The 18,853-nt window shown below is 30.9% G+C and overlaps 1 protein-coding gene across 1 annotated transcript in view; it reads right to left on the reverse strand.

Annotated features, from left to right (window-relative positions):
* LOC145276745 (Golgi phosphoprotein 3-like) overlaps positions 1–18,853 on the reverse strand; it is a 114,165-nt gene that overhangs the window by 46,835 nt on the left and 48,477 nt on the right. Inside the window, exon 2 of the mRNA XM_080127976.1 lies at positions 5,722–5,968. Coding sequence (XP_079984102.1) covers positions 5,722–5,968 — 247 coding nt within the window. The remainder of the gene's footprint in view (positions 1–5,721; positions 5,969–18,853) is intronic.

The following is an 18,853-nucleotide window of genomic DNA, read 5'->3' on the forward strand; positions in this document are numbered from 1 at the left end:
GCAAAATTAACATTGCAAAGATTAAAGCTTGTACCGCCAATGGATACTTTAATTTCAGTAACATACTTTTTGAGTTTCCTTTTCTCTTTTAAATTGTTTTTTTTATCATGAAATCAAATTGTTTTCTCTCCTCAATTTTTACATGGTTCATTGAACTATAAACCGTAAAAAGTTTTTATATGGTTCATCAAAGCGTAAAAAGGAAAAATTTATCTGGATACCGAATGTGCTATGAAGCATTGAAAATATTCAAAGCATTATTAGCAGTTGAATAGAAACTTATTGAAAGCAAAGTCGACCCTCCAAGTCATTTTTGCCATTTTCCTGGGTGCAATGGGATTTTGTCTAGTGTTTAGCTTAATCTGGCACTTGCTTCCATTATTAGCATTAATTTTCATTTATCACAAGATAATACATTTGTAAAGATTTTACACTTGTTTTAATTTCCTATTATACACTGGTAAAATTGGCTTATGAACTATGCCACACAAGATGCCATTTTTCTCATTTCGAATCAACTTTAAATGGGCATATTGTTTAATTTACATGTTCACATATTGGAAAATAAATTTTACTTTGGAATGCTAACATAAATACTAGTGGTGGGACGATTAATCAGAATTGGAATCGTTAATCGTAAGAATCGTGTATTTTGGGAGGTATTGGAATTGCATCGTTAAAAAATACCTTAATTTTCCGATTCCTTCATTACGATTCTTTTAGTCTGATGTTGAAAAAAAGAAAAGAATTTCCTGATATTTCTAACCGCAAGAGAGAAATGTAGCATGTTATAAAAAGAAACCAAAGAAATTCATTATTAACAGGGCAATGCTTAGTGCCCCTCCCTTACAAGGTTCATTCATTCATATCTATTGTAATCAAAACTACAAAAGAGTTAACTTGAAAAGAAGTATGCAGGGCTCTACATTGCGAGTAAAAATAAAAAAAAAACGCTTATCTTTTTGGTGACTGTTTTTTTTACTGACAAATCTAATAGTGAATGAAAATGCTTTTTCAACTTATATTTTCTTAAAATAAAACGAGCAAAGTCAAATTATTTAAACAGTATAAGGTTTAATAGAACAATATACTTTTTTTTCTTTTTAAAAGAAGGCTTTTGAAAGAAATATCTCTAAAATGAAATTGATCACTATTATTTCGCAAAATTTTGACAGTAGTCGGCTTCTTTTGAAGTTTCAAAAAGAATATCATTGGAATAACATTAGAACTACACATGCTAAGTGATGGTTTGCGGTTAAGGTCTTCAGAAAATGAAAAAACAAAAACAATTATTTTGCTATCTCTTAAATACAGCTTTATATTTAATTTAAGCTACTACTGGGTAAGTCAATTTTCAAATATTTTTTTTTTTAAATTTACATTCTATTAAAATATTCAACTCATGAAGCAATTAGATATATTTTTTGGAACTTCTTTGCAGACCCCCCCCCCTCCCAAAAAATAAAATAAAATATTGGTTTTAATTTAGATTAGATAACATTTTTGGTATTATTTTACTTTAGGGTTCGTCTCACGTTTGTAAAGAAAAATATATTTTTTAAAGTAGATTTAGGTGTGCTAAAAACGCCACCCCATTCTCGAGTAACTCTTAATAAAATACCTATTTCGAATTTTCTTTTTATCCCGAAAAAATAAAAAAACTTATTCTAAAAAAGACATGGGGCCTATGTTTTTTGTACCCCCCCCCAAAAAAAAACACCATGAACTTTATAAACAAACAAAAACACGTGTTAGATGCTTCCTTCCATATTTTAAAAACTATTTGCCGGCCCCAATTTTTAATGCAATATTTGTTTATAACACACCCGAAATTATATGAAAATTAAGATTTTAAAGGAAAGTTCTGTGGTAGTGTATTATCGACATTTACAAAAAAAAACAAAAAAACAATTGCCTTTCCAAAATTATCCGCAATTTAAAAAAATTAAGCCAATGGTAACAAAGTGTGAAAAAATCTAACAATTTCAAAGTGTTAGCGACAAGTGAACATTAAAGGGATTAGTGAATTCAAAAGTTTTCACACCTTTATGCAAAAACACGTATTGGCCCAAACTACAGATAGAAATTATTTCTGCTAATTGGTATCTTTCATATCGTTTGACAATTTAGTTTTCTTCATGTTTCTCAGCTACTGACAAGACACACAAAAGACAGTGTAAATTTTCCAAGATAAAAATGTAAGTGTATACTTTTAAACTATTTTAAAGACAGTCAAAATGTGTTTCATGAATTGAAAATTAATTTAATTTTACCTAGTCTGTGCTTGTAATGAATATGGCTAATTATGAAATGAAATAACTAAGAAATTGTTTTTGTGGTTTCAACTATATTCTAGTTCTAATAACTTTTTAATTTTCAAATATAAAAATATATTTATTGAATAAATAAGATAGTTTCTTATAGTAATTGCACAATACCTTCACGTTTCTTTTCAATAATCTTTGAGAATAATAATGCAAAAAAAAATGTGTGAAACAATAAATAAACAAAAAAGCAAATATTATTAAAGACAAACTAAGTTACTTTTTTACACAATTAGATACATTTTTGAAGTATACCCGAACGAGCATCACACCGTCTATATTTTTCAGTTTGTTTTTTTGCAATTTTGAAAAATTGTAAGAAAACGAACAGAACAGTGGATTATTATTGATTGGACACTTACCAGATTATCTCACAAAAAACAAGCAAAAATATTTTGACATTTGAAAGGGGCGCTAGTTTTTAGTTACGTTATAGCAAACCGATCGCATATTGGAACCACTCGATAAGAATTGGGATTTTATTTTGGTGCTTGTGCAGTGTACGTACCGTGTTATATTTTAGATGGGATTTCCAAGTTGAATTAAATTTTTATAGTATGTTTTTTCATTAAATTGTTAGGTGAAAGTGCAGAACAGTTAAAGAATAGCTTTTTCACTAATAACATAACTTAGCAAAATTACCAACTAGTCACTCAGAGCAGTTTTATTAGTGAGGGGTCGAAATCGCAGTGTCTTTTTTTTTTTTTTTTTGTCTAAGTCACCATCTAGGTGTCACCAATTTTTTTAACCCTCCTTAACTTCAAAGAGTAAATACAATATATACAACTAAAAAAATAATTTTTTTAAAAATGCTGATTCTATTCATGAAAAATTCTTTTAACTAGAAATTAAAACTTAGGTAAAGATAGCCGACTGACAGCAACAGGAGCACTGGTTAACTATTGAACCACGTGGAAAGGTGTGGGGGGAGGAAAAAAGGAAATTAAATGATGATAATAAATTATGATAACCGTCTTTGAAAGGCACTAAACTCCTAAAATTTACTTCTTTAAAATTTTAGGCGGCATTCCCCGGCGATTTTAAAGCACACTCTCGCAAAAAAAAAGATTTCATTTTTAAGTTTGGGAAAGATATATTTATTATAACCGAATTCCTGTATGAAGACTGGATCTACTTTATTGGACGTTAATTTGTGAGATAAATAATTTTTCAATGTTTAATATGTTTTTAAAGTTTCAATTATCAATTAAATTTTTTTAATTGCGTTTTTTTTTTCAATTTATTTAAAAAAAATAAAATAAAATAAAACAGGGATTAAAATGTATTTTTCAAGATAACAAGCTTCGAAAGAAGTCTAATTAAAAAAAATCACTTAATTTTTAATTTCAACAACCCTGAGAATTTAATTAAAAAAATATTGAAATGTGACATTTTTTTTATTTAACATTTCTATTAGTTCAATTAATTTTCTTTCAATAATTCATTTCACTCAACAAACTTCACCATTTTTTGTTTTGTTTAATCTTTTTCTGTAATTTTGGTAATTATTTTTGCTCAAATTTATCTAGTATTTCATTTTTTTTTTATAGTGGTATGATTTTTATGTGTCCTTTGATATTTCAAAATTAGTTTGGCTAAACTTATTCTTCACATTAGAAACAATGTGTAAAAGCAATGAAAAAGTAAGAAAAAACAATAGAACTACTCTTTGTGAATTATGGAGGTCTGAAGAACTGCCGTCACAAATACAACTATCAATAGCCAAACAAAAAATCGTTTTTGAAATTCCTTTAATTGTAACTTTTCGCTATACCTACCTTTTGGTATAAAACACAAACTTTCGATTAATGGTATTTCTCAAATAGGGTTGTTAACTTTGGAAGGGTTATTTTGTATCTACAGCGCCATGTCACGTGGTATATTGTTTTTTTCATTACGCACGTTCATTTATAAATTATTAAATTAAATATTTAACTTTTTTTATATTTAATTAGTATATATTTTCTTTCTCTTCCGCTATATTTTTTTTTTATTTAATTCATTAAATCTGTTAATTATGAGGACCAAAATAATGAATCGTGTTAATTTATTCTCTAATTTTCTTGTTTTTGTTCTGTTATATGAATTCTATTTTATTTGTTTTTGCTCTGAAGGATAAATTCTGTTTTCTTTGGGTTTTTTTCTGTATTCCAATTAAGTAAAATAAATTTTGCTAATTTTGCCGTTTAGTTTACTATATAATAATTTTATTTAAACCAAAACACGACGGTGTAGACATAAAATATCTCTTCCAAAGTTAGGGAACATATTTGGGAACTACCCGACCATAAGTATAAAACTACCTGGTATATTTCAAAACAATAATTCCCTAGGAATCGGAATCGTACTTGGTATCGGAATCGTTAATCAATATTTTCCTGGAATCGGAATCGTATAAAAATTAGGAATCGTCCCAACACTAATATATATATATATGTATGTGTAGGAAAACATTTTTTTTTTTATTAAAGTTATTTAAAAGATGCAATTTTCATTGATTTGTAAAAATTAAGTTTAAAATAGAATTTTTGTGACTAAAACCTCAAATTAAATAAACACATAATAGATTATTTATTTAAATAATTCATCAATATAAAATTTCATTATTAAGTAATTTATGAACCTATTAGCAGGGTTACCTAATATTGCCCAGGAGCATGGATAACTAGCAAAATTGTTTTTATTTTTATTTATTTAAAAAAAAAAAAAAAAAAAAAAAACAAGCTGAACATGTGGGGTTCCCCTCCACAAGTGAAAAATTTACTTTCACCATGATTAATGTTCGTGCAAAATTTCCAAAAAAAAAAAAAATCCAAGGCCTAGTTATTGAAAAAAGTGTGAACAAACTAACAATTTACAGTCAATTTTACCCCCCCTCCCAGACACACATACCAGGAAGTAACTAGAGTTGTGCAAAATTTCCAAAAAAATCCAAGGCATAGTTATTGAGAAAAGTGAATAACTAGGTCCAATCCATCTTGTCAGGGGACAAGAGTGTAACATCTTATGAATCTTATAAAATTTCTCTCTACAGATATCAGTCATTACCGTCTGAAGCCCCATATTTTTTTTGGTAAATAGTTCAATAGTATAAAAAAGAAAAATCTGACTGAGAGTTTGACCTAATTTTAATGCAATTTTAAAATCTATCAGTAAGAATGAAAAATAAAAATAAAATGAAAAAAGGGCAATGCCTATCCCCACACCTTAGCATTAATTTGATTCCTAGTGACTCAAATGGAATTTTTAAAAGTAACACTGAATCCAATGATTCATATTTATAAGTGCATCTTGTGTAGACTTTACTGAGACAGAATCATGAACTTTTCATGACATAACAGAGTAAGTATAATAGTAGTAATCTATGGTTGTTTTTTAATGGAAGTGAAAGGCTTACCACTCAAATACTCAATCCACGTTTGAATGGATTCAGTTGGATCTGTCTCTTTAATGTGTTTTAAAGCTTCGTCCAGTAAAACATCACCGGTTGGGGTGTCAGACTTGCAGACAATTTTTCGGGTAAGCAAACTGCGCCTTCTCATGCCAGCTTTTTCGAGTTCTATTCGCCCTCGGAGACCAAGTTCTACAAGAATACAGCCTCTGAGACCAGACGATATGCAATCGTTCCAAAATGATGTATAACCCTGGAAATAGAGAAAAAGAACTTTTAGAAATAAAAAAAATTAGATAAAAAAAATATATATAACACTTGAGCAATAGTTCTTTATGGGTAATTTGCTTTCTTCAATTCTTTAAAGAATTTGACACTAATCTATGAAAGAGTAAATATGAATTGGCAATTTTTAAGTCCTATCAGATTTGCCACAAGTTTTTTCGTTTTTTGGAAAATGCACATAACGTTTATGCCATGATTGGCATAAACGTTATGTGCAAAATTCACACCTAAAAATCTGCATTTCACAAACCTATTCTGTTGGTCCTGACATGTTAAGGGGCAAAAAATATGGTAATTATCCTCATTGTAAAATGATTAAAGAAAAAAAAAAAAGTTTTTCCTTTAAGGATTAGAAATTCACATAAAATAATGGCTTGTTTTTTTCTGGAGAGCTCAATATTATCCCTATCATTATAAGGATGATAGACTATGTTTGAAATGGTTAGTAGAGATGATAATTTTCTCTCTAAAAAAAAAAAAAAAAAAAAAAGAAGGTAAACTGTTGAAAACCGAAGCCAATTATTCTGGGATTAATTTGTAGCCCCTGTCCCCGCAGATAAAAACTGTATAAAATAAAACATACCTGAAGAGTAGAATAAAAAATTCTACTTTCAACAGAAGATTAATCAAATTACCGGCACCAACTAGAGGTTTTGTATATGCAATCCCTCCCACCCAGAAAAAGAGGAATTGTTTCGCATGAGAGAATCCAATTTTTTTTTTACTCCAATAGTTTAAATCAAATTTTTTCTTTAACTACATGAAAATTTGAATTGCAAAAATGTTATTGAAAATTAAAATTTTATGAACCAACAAACAAAACCATTTTCAGAGATGTAAAAAGATTGCAAAGTGAAAATGTGTGTGTGTGTGTGTACATTTCCCTACACAATAACTGTCAATTTTCAGTGTACAGACTCGAGATTTGACATAAGGGGTATTGAGATTTGGGAAAATCTTTGATTGGTTGTCGGTCAGAAATTTGGCTGTTAAGGGGTCAAAGTTCAATGATTTGATCTTTGAAAACTCTACCAAACTCCTCCGCCAATTTTGGGTCTAAACACTTGAAAGATACAGGTTCTTTGGACATTGATCAAACTTTATAATTTGATTTGAGCCCATAATAATAAAAGCTTAAGGGTCAAAATTGGGGTCAAAGCTTTAAAAAATTGACCTCTGCAGTCTCTTCCAAATTACTCAGTCAATTTTTTGTCTAAATATTTGAAATTTTACATAAAGTGTATTCAGACATAGGGCAAGCTATTTAATCGGTTTGTGGCTGAAAATTTGGCTTCCAAGGGGTTATGGTTCAAAAGATTTTACCTTTGTGGTCTCTAGCAAACTATTAAGCTAATTTTGGGTCTAAACATTTGAAATTTTACATAAATGGTACTCAGACATGCAGCAAGCTTTTTAATTAGGTTTTGGGCGAAAGTTTCACTGCCAAAAGGTCATGGTTGAAACAGTTGACCATTGCAGACTACCAAACTCCGTCAATTTTGTGTTTAAAGACTTGAAATTTTAGATGTAGGTTACCTGGACATGGGTCAAACATTTTATTTGATTTGAGCCCAAAATAATAAATGTTAAGGAGTCAAAATTGGGGTCAAAGTTTTTAAAATTTTTACCTCTGCAGTCTAACTTTTCTCTATAATAGTTAAGGAAGTCTATTATATAGAAAGGCATTACTGTATGTATGCACACTTTAATATATACATATGCACATCAAGTTATTAATAGTACATAGGACCCGAGCAAAGTCGGGCTAAACTGCTAGTAATAAATAAAATAAAACTTATTTTGTACATCAACATTTTTGTAATTATAGAGAAAATCTGGAGAATTAAGAAATAGTGAAATCTCTGAATGGTGGGAGCAGAATACATTACCTTGAGTAAATTTAAGTTTTTATTTTACAAAAACAAAAATTTGATTTGTGAAGGAATCATAGAATTTCTTTTAACACACACACATACTGTTTACAAGATTACCACGAATGACAAAAAATTAAAAAAAATTTTTTTTAGATTTATACATCAAATTCAGGTAATTTTGTTTTCATGAATTGTTCTGTAAGTTTCATTCTATGGCAGCTTTGAGCCAGCCTAGAAACCAGCCACAGGCTTTTGTCACAGTTTCCCCAGAGGCTCTGGTGATTTTACTCTTTAGTTAACCTGCTTGGTTAATTATCGACGATCTCAACTTCAGCAGTGAAAAGAAACATGCTAACTGCATCAGCTTGTCATTCATGTATTATTCTTTCTTTTTCTAGTAGGTAAATATGGAAGCTCAAAATTATCGATAATTATTCTGGAGAAAGAAAAATGGGTAAACCTAATAATTGTTTTCAAACAGTTAAAAAAAAAAAAAAAAAGTTAGCAGTTGAAAATTGAACGAATTATCTTCACTGTAATGGTATTCAATATACTTGTACTGTATTATATGCAGTTAACATCTGGGCAATAACAGAAGAGAAATAAATGACTGGTTTGACACAATAAATGTTTTATATAATGACTGGCAAAGTTTATAAAACAAACTTGTGGAACTCGTCTTGTTATCTCTGGATGTGTCTACCTCAATGCGGATGTGATTGACAGAGTGATACCAGATTGACTGCATAAGACTTGATACCAACGTCCCAATAATAGTGACCTCAGTCAGTCTAGTTTAAACTTTGAAAATACCATGGGCAAAAATAAAGCCTCAAGCGTCAAACTCCTACAAATGATAGAAACAACAATAAAGAATTTTTTTTTTTAATATTTGGATGAAGTTATTTGGCAAGAAAATATCCAATTCCATAGTTTGCCAATAATGCAACTGAAGTTATAAATTTCATTCATTGCTTTTAGTGATCTATTAGTTCACCCCCCCCCCCTCCAAAAAAAAAAAAAAAAAAAAAAAAAGAATATTGATAATTTGTGGGGGTTTTTTTTCCTTAATTATTTTTATTCATAACATGGTTATTTTCATATTTTGGTCAGTGTAGCCTCCAACTTTCATATGGCAAAACGGATAAAGGTGTTGATTAATAATCTGTTCTAACAGTCTTCTGAAAGTTAATGGTTAAATCTGTATTGGAAATCATAACTAACAAAGAGTAACACTTCTACACACTCATAGCTGATGGAAAGAGAATCTACCCTCGTGAATTAAATGAAGATTCTCAAATGTGAAAAGATATCTGAAGGAGGGTTGAGAAGAAAGAGAGGAAGAAGAAAGCAAGAGAAAAAAAAAAAGGAAAGTCCGGGTCAGCATTAGTTTATCTATAATATAAATCTCACCTGTCTGTTTAAATGTATGTATGTCGACAGAGGCAAGGGATTTTCATGAGATCGGTATCAAAGCTCGACCCTTCGGACAACAAATATCGAAAAACTGGCTAAAAGCATTAATTCCTTCACCCTCAACTTGGCAGTTTTTTTACAAGGAGAGGTCACTTTTTTCGCCGATATTTTTAAAAGTCATCCCCTCTTTTCGACTGACCAGCCTTAATTTTAACCTTTGTCACTTTCAATTTGGCAAGTGATGCAACGGCAAAAACGTCACTTTTTTTCATGTTCTTTTCCTCCTCCGCGGTACGGGTTCGAGCTTGCCTGCCTACTAGCACTTTTTTTTTTTTTTGCTCAACACAAACCTCCGGAAAACGCCGGGCACTCAGGCTAGTTGTAGAATAAATAGAATCAAAAATTCACATTTTAACACATTCCTTTTAATTGATAGTTGAAGTAACAGTTTTCTTTTAAACTTTAAAATTCTGATTTTTCTGAAACAAAATCAACAACCTAAAAGTCACAGGTCACCACATGCTACGTTACGAAAGGTTTTGTAGTCATCGACTAAAAAAGTTTTAAACTATTTATACTAAGCTATTGTTTACATCAAGTGGCTTCACATCTTGTCTGGAGCGATTTACATAAAAAAAAAGAAAAAAGAGGCCACACCCATACACACAGCAGAGAAAATGCTGATCATAAGCATCTTGACTTATAATAAACATATTTCCAGTAACATGTAATTCTCCCTCTTTCTCTAAAGTTAGGTCAAGGTTTATTATGCTTATACATTTGTATGTATGTGATTCACTCTTAAACTAATTAACAGATCATTATAATTTTGGGAAACAGCTGCTAAGCGTCCAAACGTGGGCTATATTTAGCTTTATGTAAAATTAGTTAAGAGAGTGGAAGCCAGTCATGAAAATTCAGATGCCTGTGATATTTTTGCAAAATTTTAAATTTTAGTAAGCATAACAGGAGTACCTCATTTGAAAATTTAAATATTTATTGAATTCGATCCATAGTCATTAAGTAAAATTCCTTGAATTTCAATTTCTTCTGAAGATCCCTTAAATTTAAACTTTAGATATTTTCTGGAATGAAAAACGTGATTTTGATCAAAATTGGAATAAGGATACTGAACATAAGGTTTAGTATTATATCTTGAATTTATGACTAGTAAAGTGACAAAAGTGGTGCAAAACTTCTGTTCAGGGAATTTGTTTTATCTGTTAGAATGGGTATTCTTCCAGATATACATAAAAAGCAGAAAATTTGTTTTATCTGTTAGAATGGCTATTCTTCCAGATATACATAAAAAGCAGAAAATTTGTTTTATCTGTTAGAATGGCTATTCTTCCAGATATACATAAAAAGCAGAAAATTTGTTTTATCTGTTAGAATGGCTATTCTTCCAGATATACATAAAAAGCAGAAAATTTGTTTTATCTGTTAGAATGGCTATTCTTCCAGATATACATAAAAAGCAGAAAATTTGTTTTATCTGTTAGAATGGCTATTCTTCCAGATATACATAAAAAGCATAAAACTGGTCCAAGAAAAACAAACTCCTTTGTAACTGGCTTCTCCACAGATGAAAAACAATGCATTGGATTTGTCAAGGTATTTAATAAATTTTCTGCAAGCTCAACCATTAAAGTAGTGTTATGAACAACCTTGGAATGTGGCCAGACTCTCACTATGAATAGCACCTTGTATACTCCATGTCTGAACAGATACAAAGGGAATCTACATGCTATTTCTAAATGGTTCATGTACATTAAAAATATGTGCATGAATTAATAATAAAAAAAAAATAAAATAAAATAAAAGTTCAAAATGATATATAAAACGTTTGTATAGAACAAAAATAAAAAATTAAATTCCATTTTATTGTAAAACATGCATTGGGTTGCATGTTTTAGTGATGCATTTGAATGGCAGATGTTGCAGATAATATAACAATGTCGTTATATATATATATATATTAGTTGAATATAAAAAAAAATTGCATTTTTGCACCAACCTAATAGTTGCTTGGCCAAAGGGGGGGGGAGGAGGGAGGAGCCACAGAATTGAAAATATCTGGTTGGAGTTGAATGCGTTTTAAATTGGCTGGAATAGAAACCTCAGTCTGTAAGTCTGCCATTCAAACAAGAGTTCTACTGTAATACCCCCCCCCTTCCCCAAAAAAGATAAACATCTGTTATCTATATATATCTATAAAAGTGAGAATATGTGAGGACACTTTTCAATCTATATACTCAACGAATTTTGGATCTACCATCTTAAAATTTGGTATATAGGGTATTCAGACATGGAAAACTAGTCAGTTTTCATCAAGAAAAAAAGGGCTGCTACAGGGTCAAAATTTTAAAAAATTTGATTGGGGGCGGGGGGTCGAATTCTTCTGTTTGTCAACTGTTTCTTGAATGCATATACGTGAACTGTTCATATGACAGATTCCTTATGTTAACAATAAGTAGATTTGAGAACATTTTTTTAAAGATAGTGTCAAGCTGGTCTAATGGTTATTGTACTTGACTCACTGTCTTTAGGTTTTGATTTACGATCTCAGCTCGAATATTTTTTTTTTTTACTTACAAAAAGTGAACTGTTTAGAAAAAACAATACTCGCACATGCATACATGTCAGTTTCTGTATGAATTGAAATATTTATGCATATTTTACAACCAGGCAACGCCGGGGCAGCCTACCAGTTTGTTTATAAATTGAACTTGTGATTTTACTTGGGATGCAAATTTTCTGTTGCAAAACTGACAGAATCAAACAGCAACAACCTTGGCCCAATACAATGAACGAGACGATCATGGCATATGTAGTAAATGCAAAATTGGATGTTCATATTGTGATATAGAAAATTTAAGAGGTGGAATAGAACCATAGAGGAAATAGTCTTACTACAAAACAGGGGGGGGGATTGCAAAAAGAAAAGTACAAAATGAATTTAACAATAGGATTTCTTATCTACAGAGAAAGATTGGTGATGAAAGGGGTAAGAGATTAGACAAAGTTAACCTTGAGTTTGCACTGCAAAAGTAATATCAAAGTTTTGCATTCAAGTACATTGAACCATTTAACATAATAGAGTATTCACTAGCGGATCAGAAGATCAAAGTTCACTCCTTGGCCGAGTCATACCAAAGATTTAAAGAAAATAATACTTGATATCTTCTTCCTAATCACTCAGCATTACAAGACAAAGGATCAAGACTTAGTGGAGTAATCCTGGAAAAAGAGCCACTCGTCTATACGTAGCTAATAAAAAGGAAGCTTCTGGGTTGCCCATGACCACAGGGATATAGTAATAATCCTAATCTAAGAAACAGTTGTATATTCATTCATCAATGTCTTATTGTCCAAGTCCACATTTGCAAAGGCTTAGATAAACAAAACACTCCATAGATGGCGCAGGAATGAATTCAGTCTTATGACAACATAGGTCATCTCAGCTTTGTTGCAACGTTCTGCATCAAAGTTTTTGGTGTTATTTTGTGATAGCATTCCATTCTGCTTCAATGAACTCAGAAATTTCACACTAACATTTTTATTGATCTACACCACAGTCCACGCAGGATCTTGCGGCAAATATAAATGACCTGTCAGCTGTGATAATTGTACTCAGGTACGAGAAATGATCAACTACCTCCCTCCATCCAAAGTGAACTGGATGTCACCTTGGCTGAACCAATTTTCATTTGCATTGTATTAATCTATATGCTAATTTGCAAAATAAAATGATAGATACAATCCTGGATAGCCTGAACATTGAAAAGTGATTCAAAGTCATACAATATCATGTGTGGTCAACACCTATGAAAGTAATAATTTGGTCAATGGAGAGAGAGAAATACACACAAAAAAATTAGACAGATTGCAGTTTCTTTCTGTTCAAGCAGTGCCTATACAGGGCGATGGTCTTGGCCATTGTACCCAGAGGTATCTTCTGCTCAGCACAATATTTCATCAGTCACCTGCTTTCCATGACCTCATGTTACCAATTGCGGTGGGGGTTGTCATGCTCAGGAAAAATAAAAATTGAAATTTGGTAAGCATATGTCTACTAAATGTGTTATTTGTACGCATGTGCAAATATACAACTATACATTCAAGTCGATTCATTTTTAATGATTTCTTATCCATCTGATGATGGCTCAAACGCTAACGACTAACAATTCTAGTTGATGGTGCTCAAGTCTTTTACTTTTGAAAAAATTACTATATATTGGGTACAGTGGAATATATAATAATCAATAGGGAATATAATACAAATCTGCATAAATTAAAATATATTTAAGCATATTTTAACACAGAGATACGGCGGGCTGCCAGCTACTAATTTATCTATCTTATATATATAATCAAGTCAGTTTCTCTTCCACCTCCTCCAATGATTTGATCACATTCAATAAATGATTGCCATCTTCCATTTTTGAGCTGAATTAGTTCTTTTGAAAGAATAAATAAGTTTCAATTACAGGACGATATTTCCTCAAACTGAAAGGATGATGCAGAAGCGTGTATATGAAGAATCTCTTGCAACCAAGACATGGACATTAATTTCTGAACTCTAATCATTGCAGTAACTTGATTGCTACACGTATGACAAGGCTGAGAATGCAACAGAACTTTTCATTGCTAAAATCAATAATTAAAATCAAAACCGGGATGTATGCTCTTGCATAGACATTTGATGCAAAAAGGAAAAGTAATTCACAACCAGATTTCAATAAAAGAATATTTAAAGATGTTTCTAAAAAAAAATTTTTTTTTTTGTTTTAGGATGACACATAGCAACAGATAAATGACTAGGTAAAATTCAATTGTAAGCTACACTCCTCTGGAGGTTGAAAGTTCAATCCTCAATACAGGAATGCAATCGCAAATTACTTAAAACTTATACCCGGTCACAGTTGGCAGAATGAGAGCATGTTATCCCCAAGTATTAAATAGAGTTCTGTTTAAAATTTTGTCCAGATTGTGAAGTTCAGAGCTCTTTTTTTTTTTTTTTTTTACTTGGGATTCAATTACCAAGGCCCAAAGACTACTCGAGGATAACAGTTAATGAATGTAAGATAGTAGTATAGTAATTGTTAATGGTGTAAACTGGGTAGAATTTGATTATTTTGGTGGATGACTCAACAAGAACTTGTTTACATTGGATTTGAAGGCTACCATGTTGTATTCAATCGGAAAGCAGGCCAGCAAAACAGTGTTCCACAGGCGGGCAGTTCTGGGAAAGAAGCTTTGTTCATGGAATCTGTGTTTAGATTTAGGCACAGGAGTGGGGGAAATTTTATGTAGTGGTTGTAACTAGTCGATTGCTTACATTGGCTGAAGTGTTGTGAAAATAACATTCACTGTGAGAACAGTAGTACAAATTATTCAATTACAAATTTTATGTTAAAAAAAAAAAAAAAAAAAACTTTAATTTCTTCCTCTTACAGTTTAGAGTCTTTTAAAAATCTCATCTGAAAGCTTCCAACAATGTCCATGAAAATCCATACTTTATTCCATAATTATAAAATTGAAACAATCGAAATATTAAAAGCTATTTATACAAGATGTAATCTCAACAAGCTCTGACAACTTGCTCCTGGAATCACTTGCTCTTAATTAAAGAGCAAGTGATTCATTAAATATTTCAAATAAGTTTTTAGTTTTGGAAATTTACATACATAAAAACAGTTAACACATAGAAACAGGTTTTTAGTGTGAGAAAATAAAATGTGAATATTAAATCGAATTGCTTTAAAAATTGTAAAATCCTCTGTAAACAAAACCGGAACCAAGTCAAAAAAAGTACCATCTGTTTCCTAATTAAGGTTATAAAAACTAGAACATGAAAGTTTTCAGCTGTTGCTGTGACAAACAAAAATGAATGCAACATTAATCCTGCCTTTTATAACAGGAAGGAAGAAGGATAATGGTGCAGTATAATCAACTACGCCCACCCCTCAATTCATAGAAACCTAAGATTGAATGTTGAAATATAGAAAATAACCAACATTTGAATTACAAATTTTTATTATATATATATATTACAATAGAAAAATGCGAACATGAAAAGTATTATGGTTAAGTTTAAACATTGAAAAGTAAAGGACTAGTTAAAACTGGAAAAGAAAAGGACAAGATATTTTAGTAAATATAATAAATGTATAACTTAAAATATTGCAGCATTAAGAAATGATTATATAATGTTATAAATTGAATTAAAAAAAAAAATTCTTAATGCTGCAATGTTTTAAGACACTCCATCCGAAAAAGTGTTGCAACAATTTCTTCAGATGTACTGCATAACGTCTAATGAGAATACACCATCCCAGATGTCTCTAGCAGAAATAATATTCGCAAGAAAAATATGGCCAGTCTTTGACGAACTATTGTCAAAACAGGTAAAACTTGCGAAGACAACTGTTCCCAAGAAAAATTATGTGCCCGGAGAAAAAAATATTCCAGATGCACAAAGATAATACTTTCTGGGAGCAGAGAACAATTAACAGGATCGGTCGTATGGTCTACATGGCGGAAGGACCACATTCAATGCATAAGAAACACTTGAACCAGATACACAAACGAACTTCGAACGAGTTAAGTGAGACTCCGCTAGAAGATAACTACTGTATAATGCATTTGACTCGGAACCCCCTCAAACTAGTACCAAAATACGTCATTCCGCCAGAAAAAAAAGGAAACTGACAAACTCTTTGGAGGTAAACTCGAGAAAGAAAAACTATATTTTGGAAAAAAATAAATCTTCGGAGGGGGGTTTCTGAGGTAGTTAACATCCCTATATCTATGATGTTATGGATTTGTCTGGCACTATGTAAGCCAGACAATTCTGTCAAGCAGAGAGCACACGTGCATAACCACTCGCAGTGAACACCAGGACTCTTTCAGCTTAATATCATGACCCCTTAAACAGGACTACAACAATAGGAAAGCATTCTTAATGTGCTTCATCATAGTTTGTTAATAAAAAATAATTAAGGAAATAAAAACAAAAGTTTAACAGTTTTAATAAATAACTTATTGTGATGGCTATTCAAAAATTAAGTGCCCAGTACTAGTTGAACTTTTACAGTGGAATAAAGTTAAAACAAACATTCAAATGGCTTTTATTTCCGATTTTTGCTAATTTTTTGCTGGCCGTTTAAAAATTGAGTGTCTACTTTTAGCGAAACATAAATGATGTGTTAGGTCTAATGTAAATAGGTTAGTGATTGTTCTTGATAGATCACAAATGTGATTCAAAAAATAATTGTACAAATGTCTTTAAAAAGACACTTCTAGAAGTAATCGCAAGATGAATAGTAAATTCAAATGTTAAGGTACTGAAATCATTTAAAAAAAAAAAAAAAAAAAAAGAAGATCATTTATCTCAAAGAAAGCGATAGGTTTTTAATGTCCTTCGATCAATACATAAACAAACAGATGTAATTGTATGGATGAACATAATTGCAATAACATTGCGTTTTAGTCTTTGTAACTTCATATGGAAGAATAGTTTGATAGTAGCTTTAAGCAATGGAAAAGTTATGTCTGGTTATGGCAATATTGGAGATCCATACAATCAGTACACATATACGAAACTGATCACAGAATTAAATAATTGTAAGCATTTTTTTTTTTTTTTTTTTTTTTTTTACACAGGTATCACCACTTATCAAGGCCCGGAGACCACTCGAGGATAAGGGTTAATGGGTATACATTAGTCACTGATTATCGCGTAGTAAACACAAGTAGTGGGAGTTTTGTAAATTGGATTACTTAGGAAGATGGTTCATTAAGCACTTGTTTACGTTGGACTTGAAGACAATCAGATTGTAGTCAGCTGGAAAGCAGGAAATCCGAAGAGAGTTCCACAAGTGTGCAGTTCTAAGAAAAGCTTTATTCATGGAATCTACATTTAGGCACAGATAACGAGTGTGGGAAATTATTGATAGTGGTTTTGGCTAGACGAGTGTTTTTTGTGAAAGTTTGGTGAGGGGGGGAGCATAGATTGAAGCTCAGATGAGCACTTGCCATGAAAATAACGATAAAGCAGAAACAGGCTTGCAACGTCTCTTCGGTGGGAAAGATGCCAGGGAAGAGAAAAGGGGCATGCCCCCGCTACATCTTGTGTGTATTGTAAGCAAGCAATTTTAACATGCGTTTCGTAATTCTTAGGAAAAAAAAAAAAAAAAGTAACAAAAATAATGTTAATGCATAACATTGAAAAATAACTTACTGGTGGTGGTTATTTGTATGCAGAGACGCTTATTTGTAAATGACACGGAGGTGTTTGTTAATTCAATTTAGCATTCTGAAGAGCAATTTTATGTTTTTAAATGTACATAGTGCACCGAATCTGAATCATTCGGTTATTCCAGTATTCCTTGATTACATTCAACATTCACAGAATGTAACTCAACACCAGGAAGCAATTATTTCATTTTTAAGTCAAATATAATATGTAGAAAATAGTATTAGTTACAGAATTAAACAATGATCAGTGCCATGGTGAAAATTGTCGATGAATAAATTCATAGGGCCTTTGAGTTTCATGGGAGGATCTAATTGCAGAAGTGTGAAAGTCTTTGCTACTTTCTTTGTGGGATTACATATTTGAGAGAGTAAGTTTAGTCAGATTAAATGTAATAATTTGTAAACGGGGACAAAATATATGCATACTTTTCTAGAAACATGCTTTAGTTGCTGAAACAGATAAGTGTTAAGAATGCGCATATGAAGTGGTGTTCTATTTTCTTATAATTGCTGAAGTTGCACAATAAAAATCTAAATCATTTTATTATATATATATAGACATTCAAATTAATTCGTTTTTTTCCATGTATTCTAACTATATTAACACTAAAATCGGTTATGCTATTTAATTCTGTGATACAAATATATTTGTAATACTATAAAAAAAACAAAAAAAAAACAACAATAAGCGATAAAAATAAACAGTATAATTAATCTAGGGATTATGGCCTAACGGTTAAGGCACCGGACTGTGGTAAACATGGTCTGAGGTTCGATCCCTAGAAACAGTTGAACTACGCTGACGAGAGGTAACGACCTTGAAACACGCGTGTACGTAGATTACTGTTTTTAAAAATAAATAAATAAATAAATAAATAAATAAAAATATTATATATGTCCAAATTAAAAAGGGCGACTTTCTAAGTAAATAAAAAAATGAGCTCCGAGGCGGAGCCAATATTAACCGAATGTATCGCTTGAAAAAAAAAATAAATAAATAAAATAAAAATATATATATATATATATATATATATATATATATATATATATATAGATTTAAAGATTATGAGGGTTTTTTGAAACATGAAAAACGATGTTACTTTTTGTATTTAATATTTTTTATTGTTATTTTTTATGTTTCAAGCAGACCTCCGCTCTTGGTCACAAAAAAGTACCGAAATCTATAATATAAAGCTGAATGTCTGGTCACGAATAGGCTCCTATATGGTTGACTGCTTTAAAAAACTGATTACATATGATAGATATATCAAGACACAGGAATGGGTATGTTTGATCTGGCA

The sequence above is a fragment of the Euprymna scolopes genome, chromosome 5, assembly GCF_053919585.1.
Source record: "Euprymna scolopes isolate OS-2025 chromosome 5, ASM5391958v1, whole genome shotgun sequence".
Taxonomy (NCBI): Eukaryota; Metazoa; Mollusca; class Cephalopoda; order Sepiida; family Sepiolidae; genus Euprymna; species Euprymna scolopes.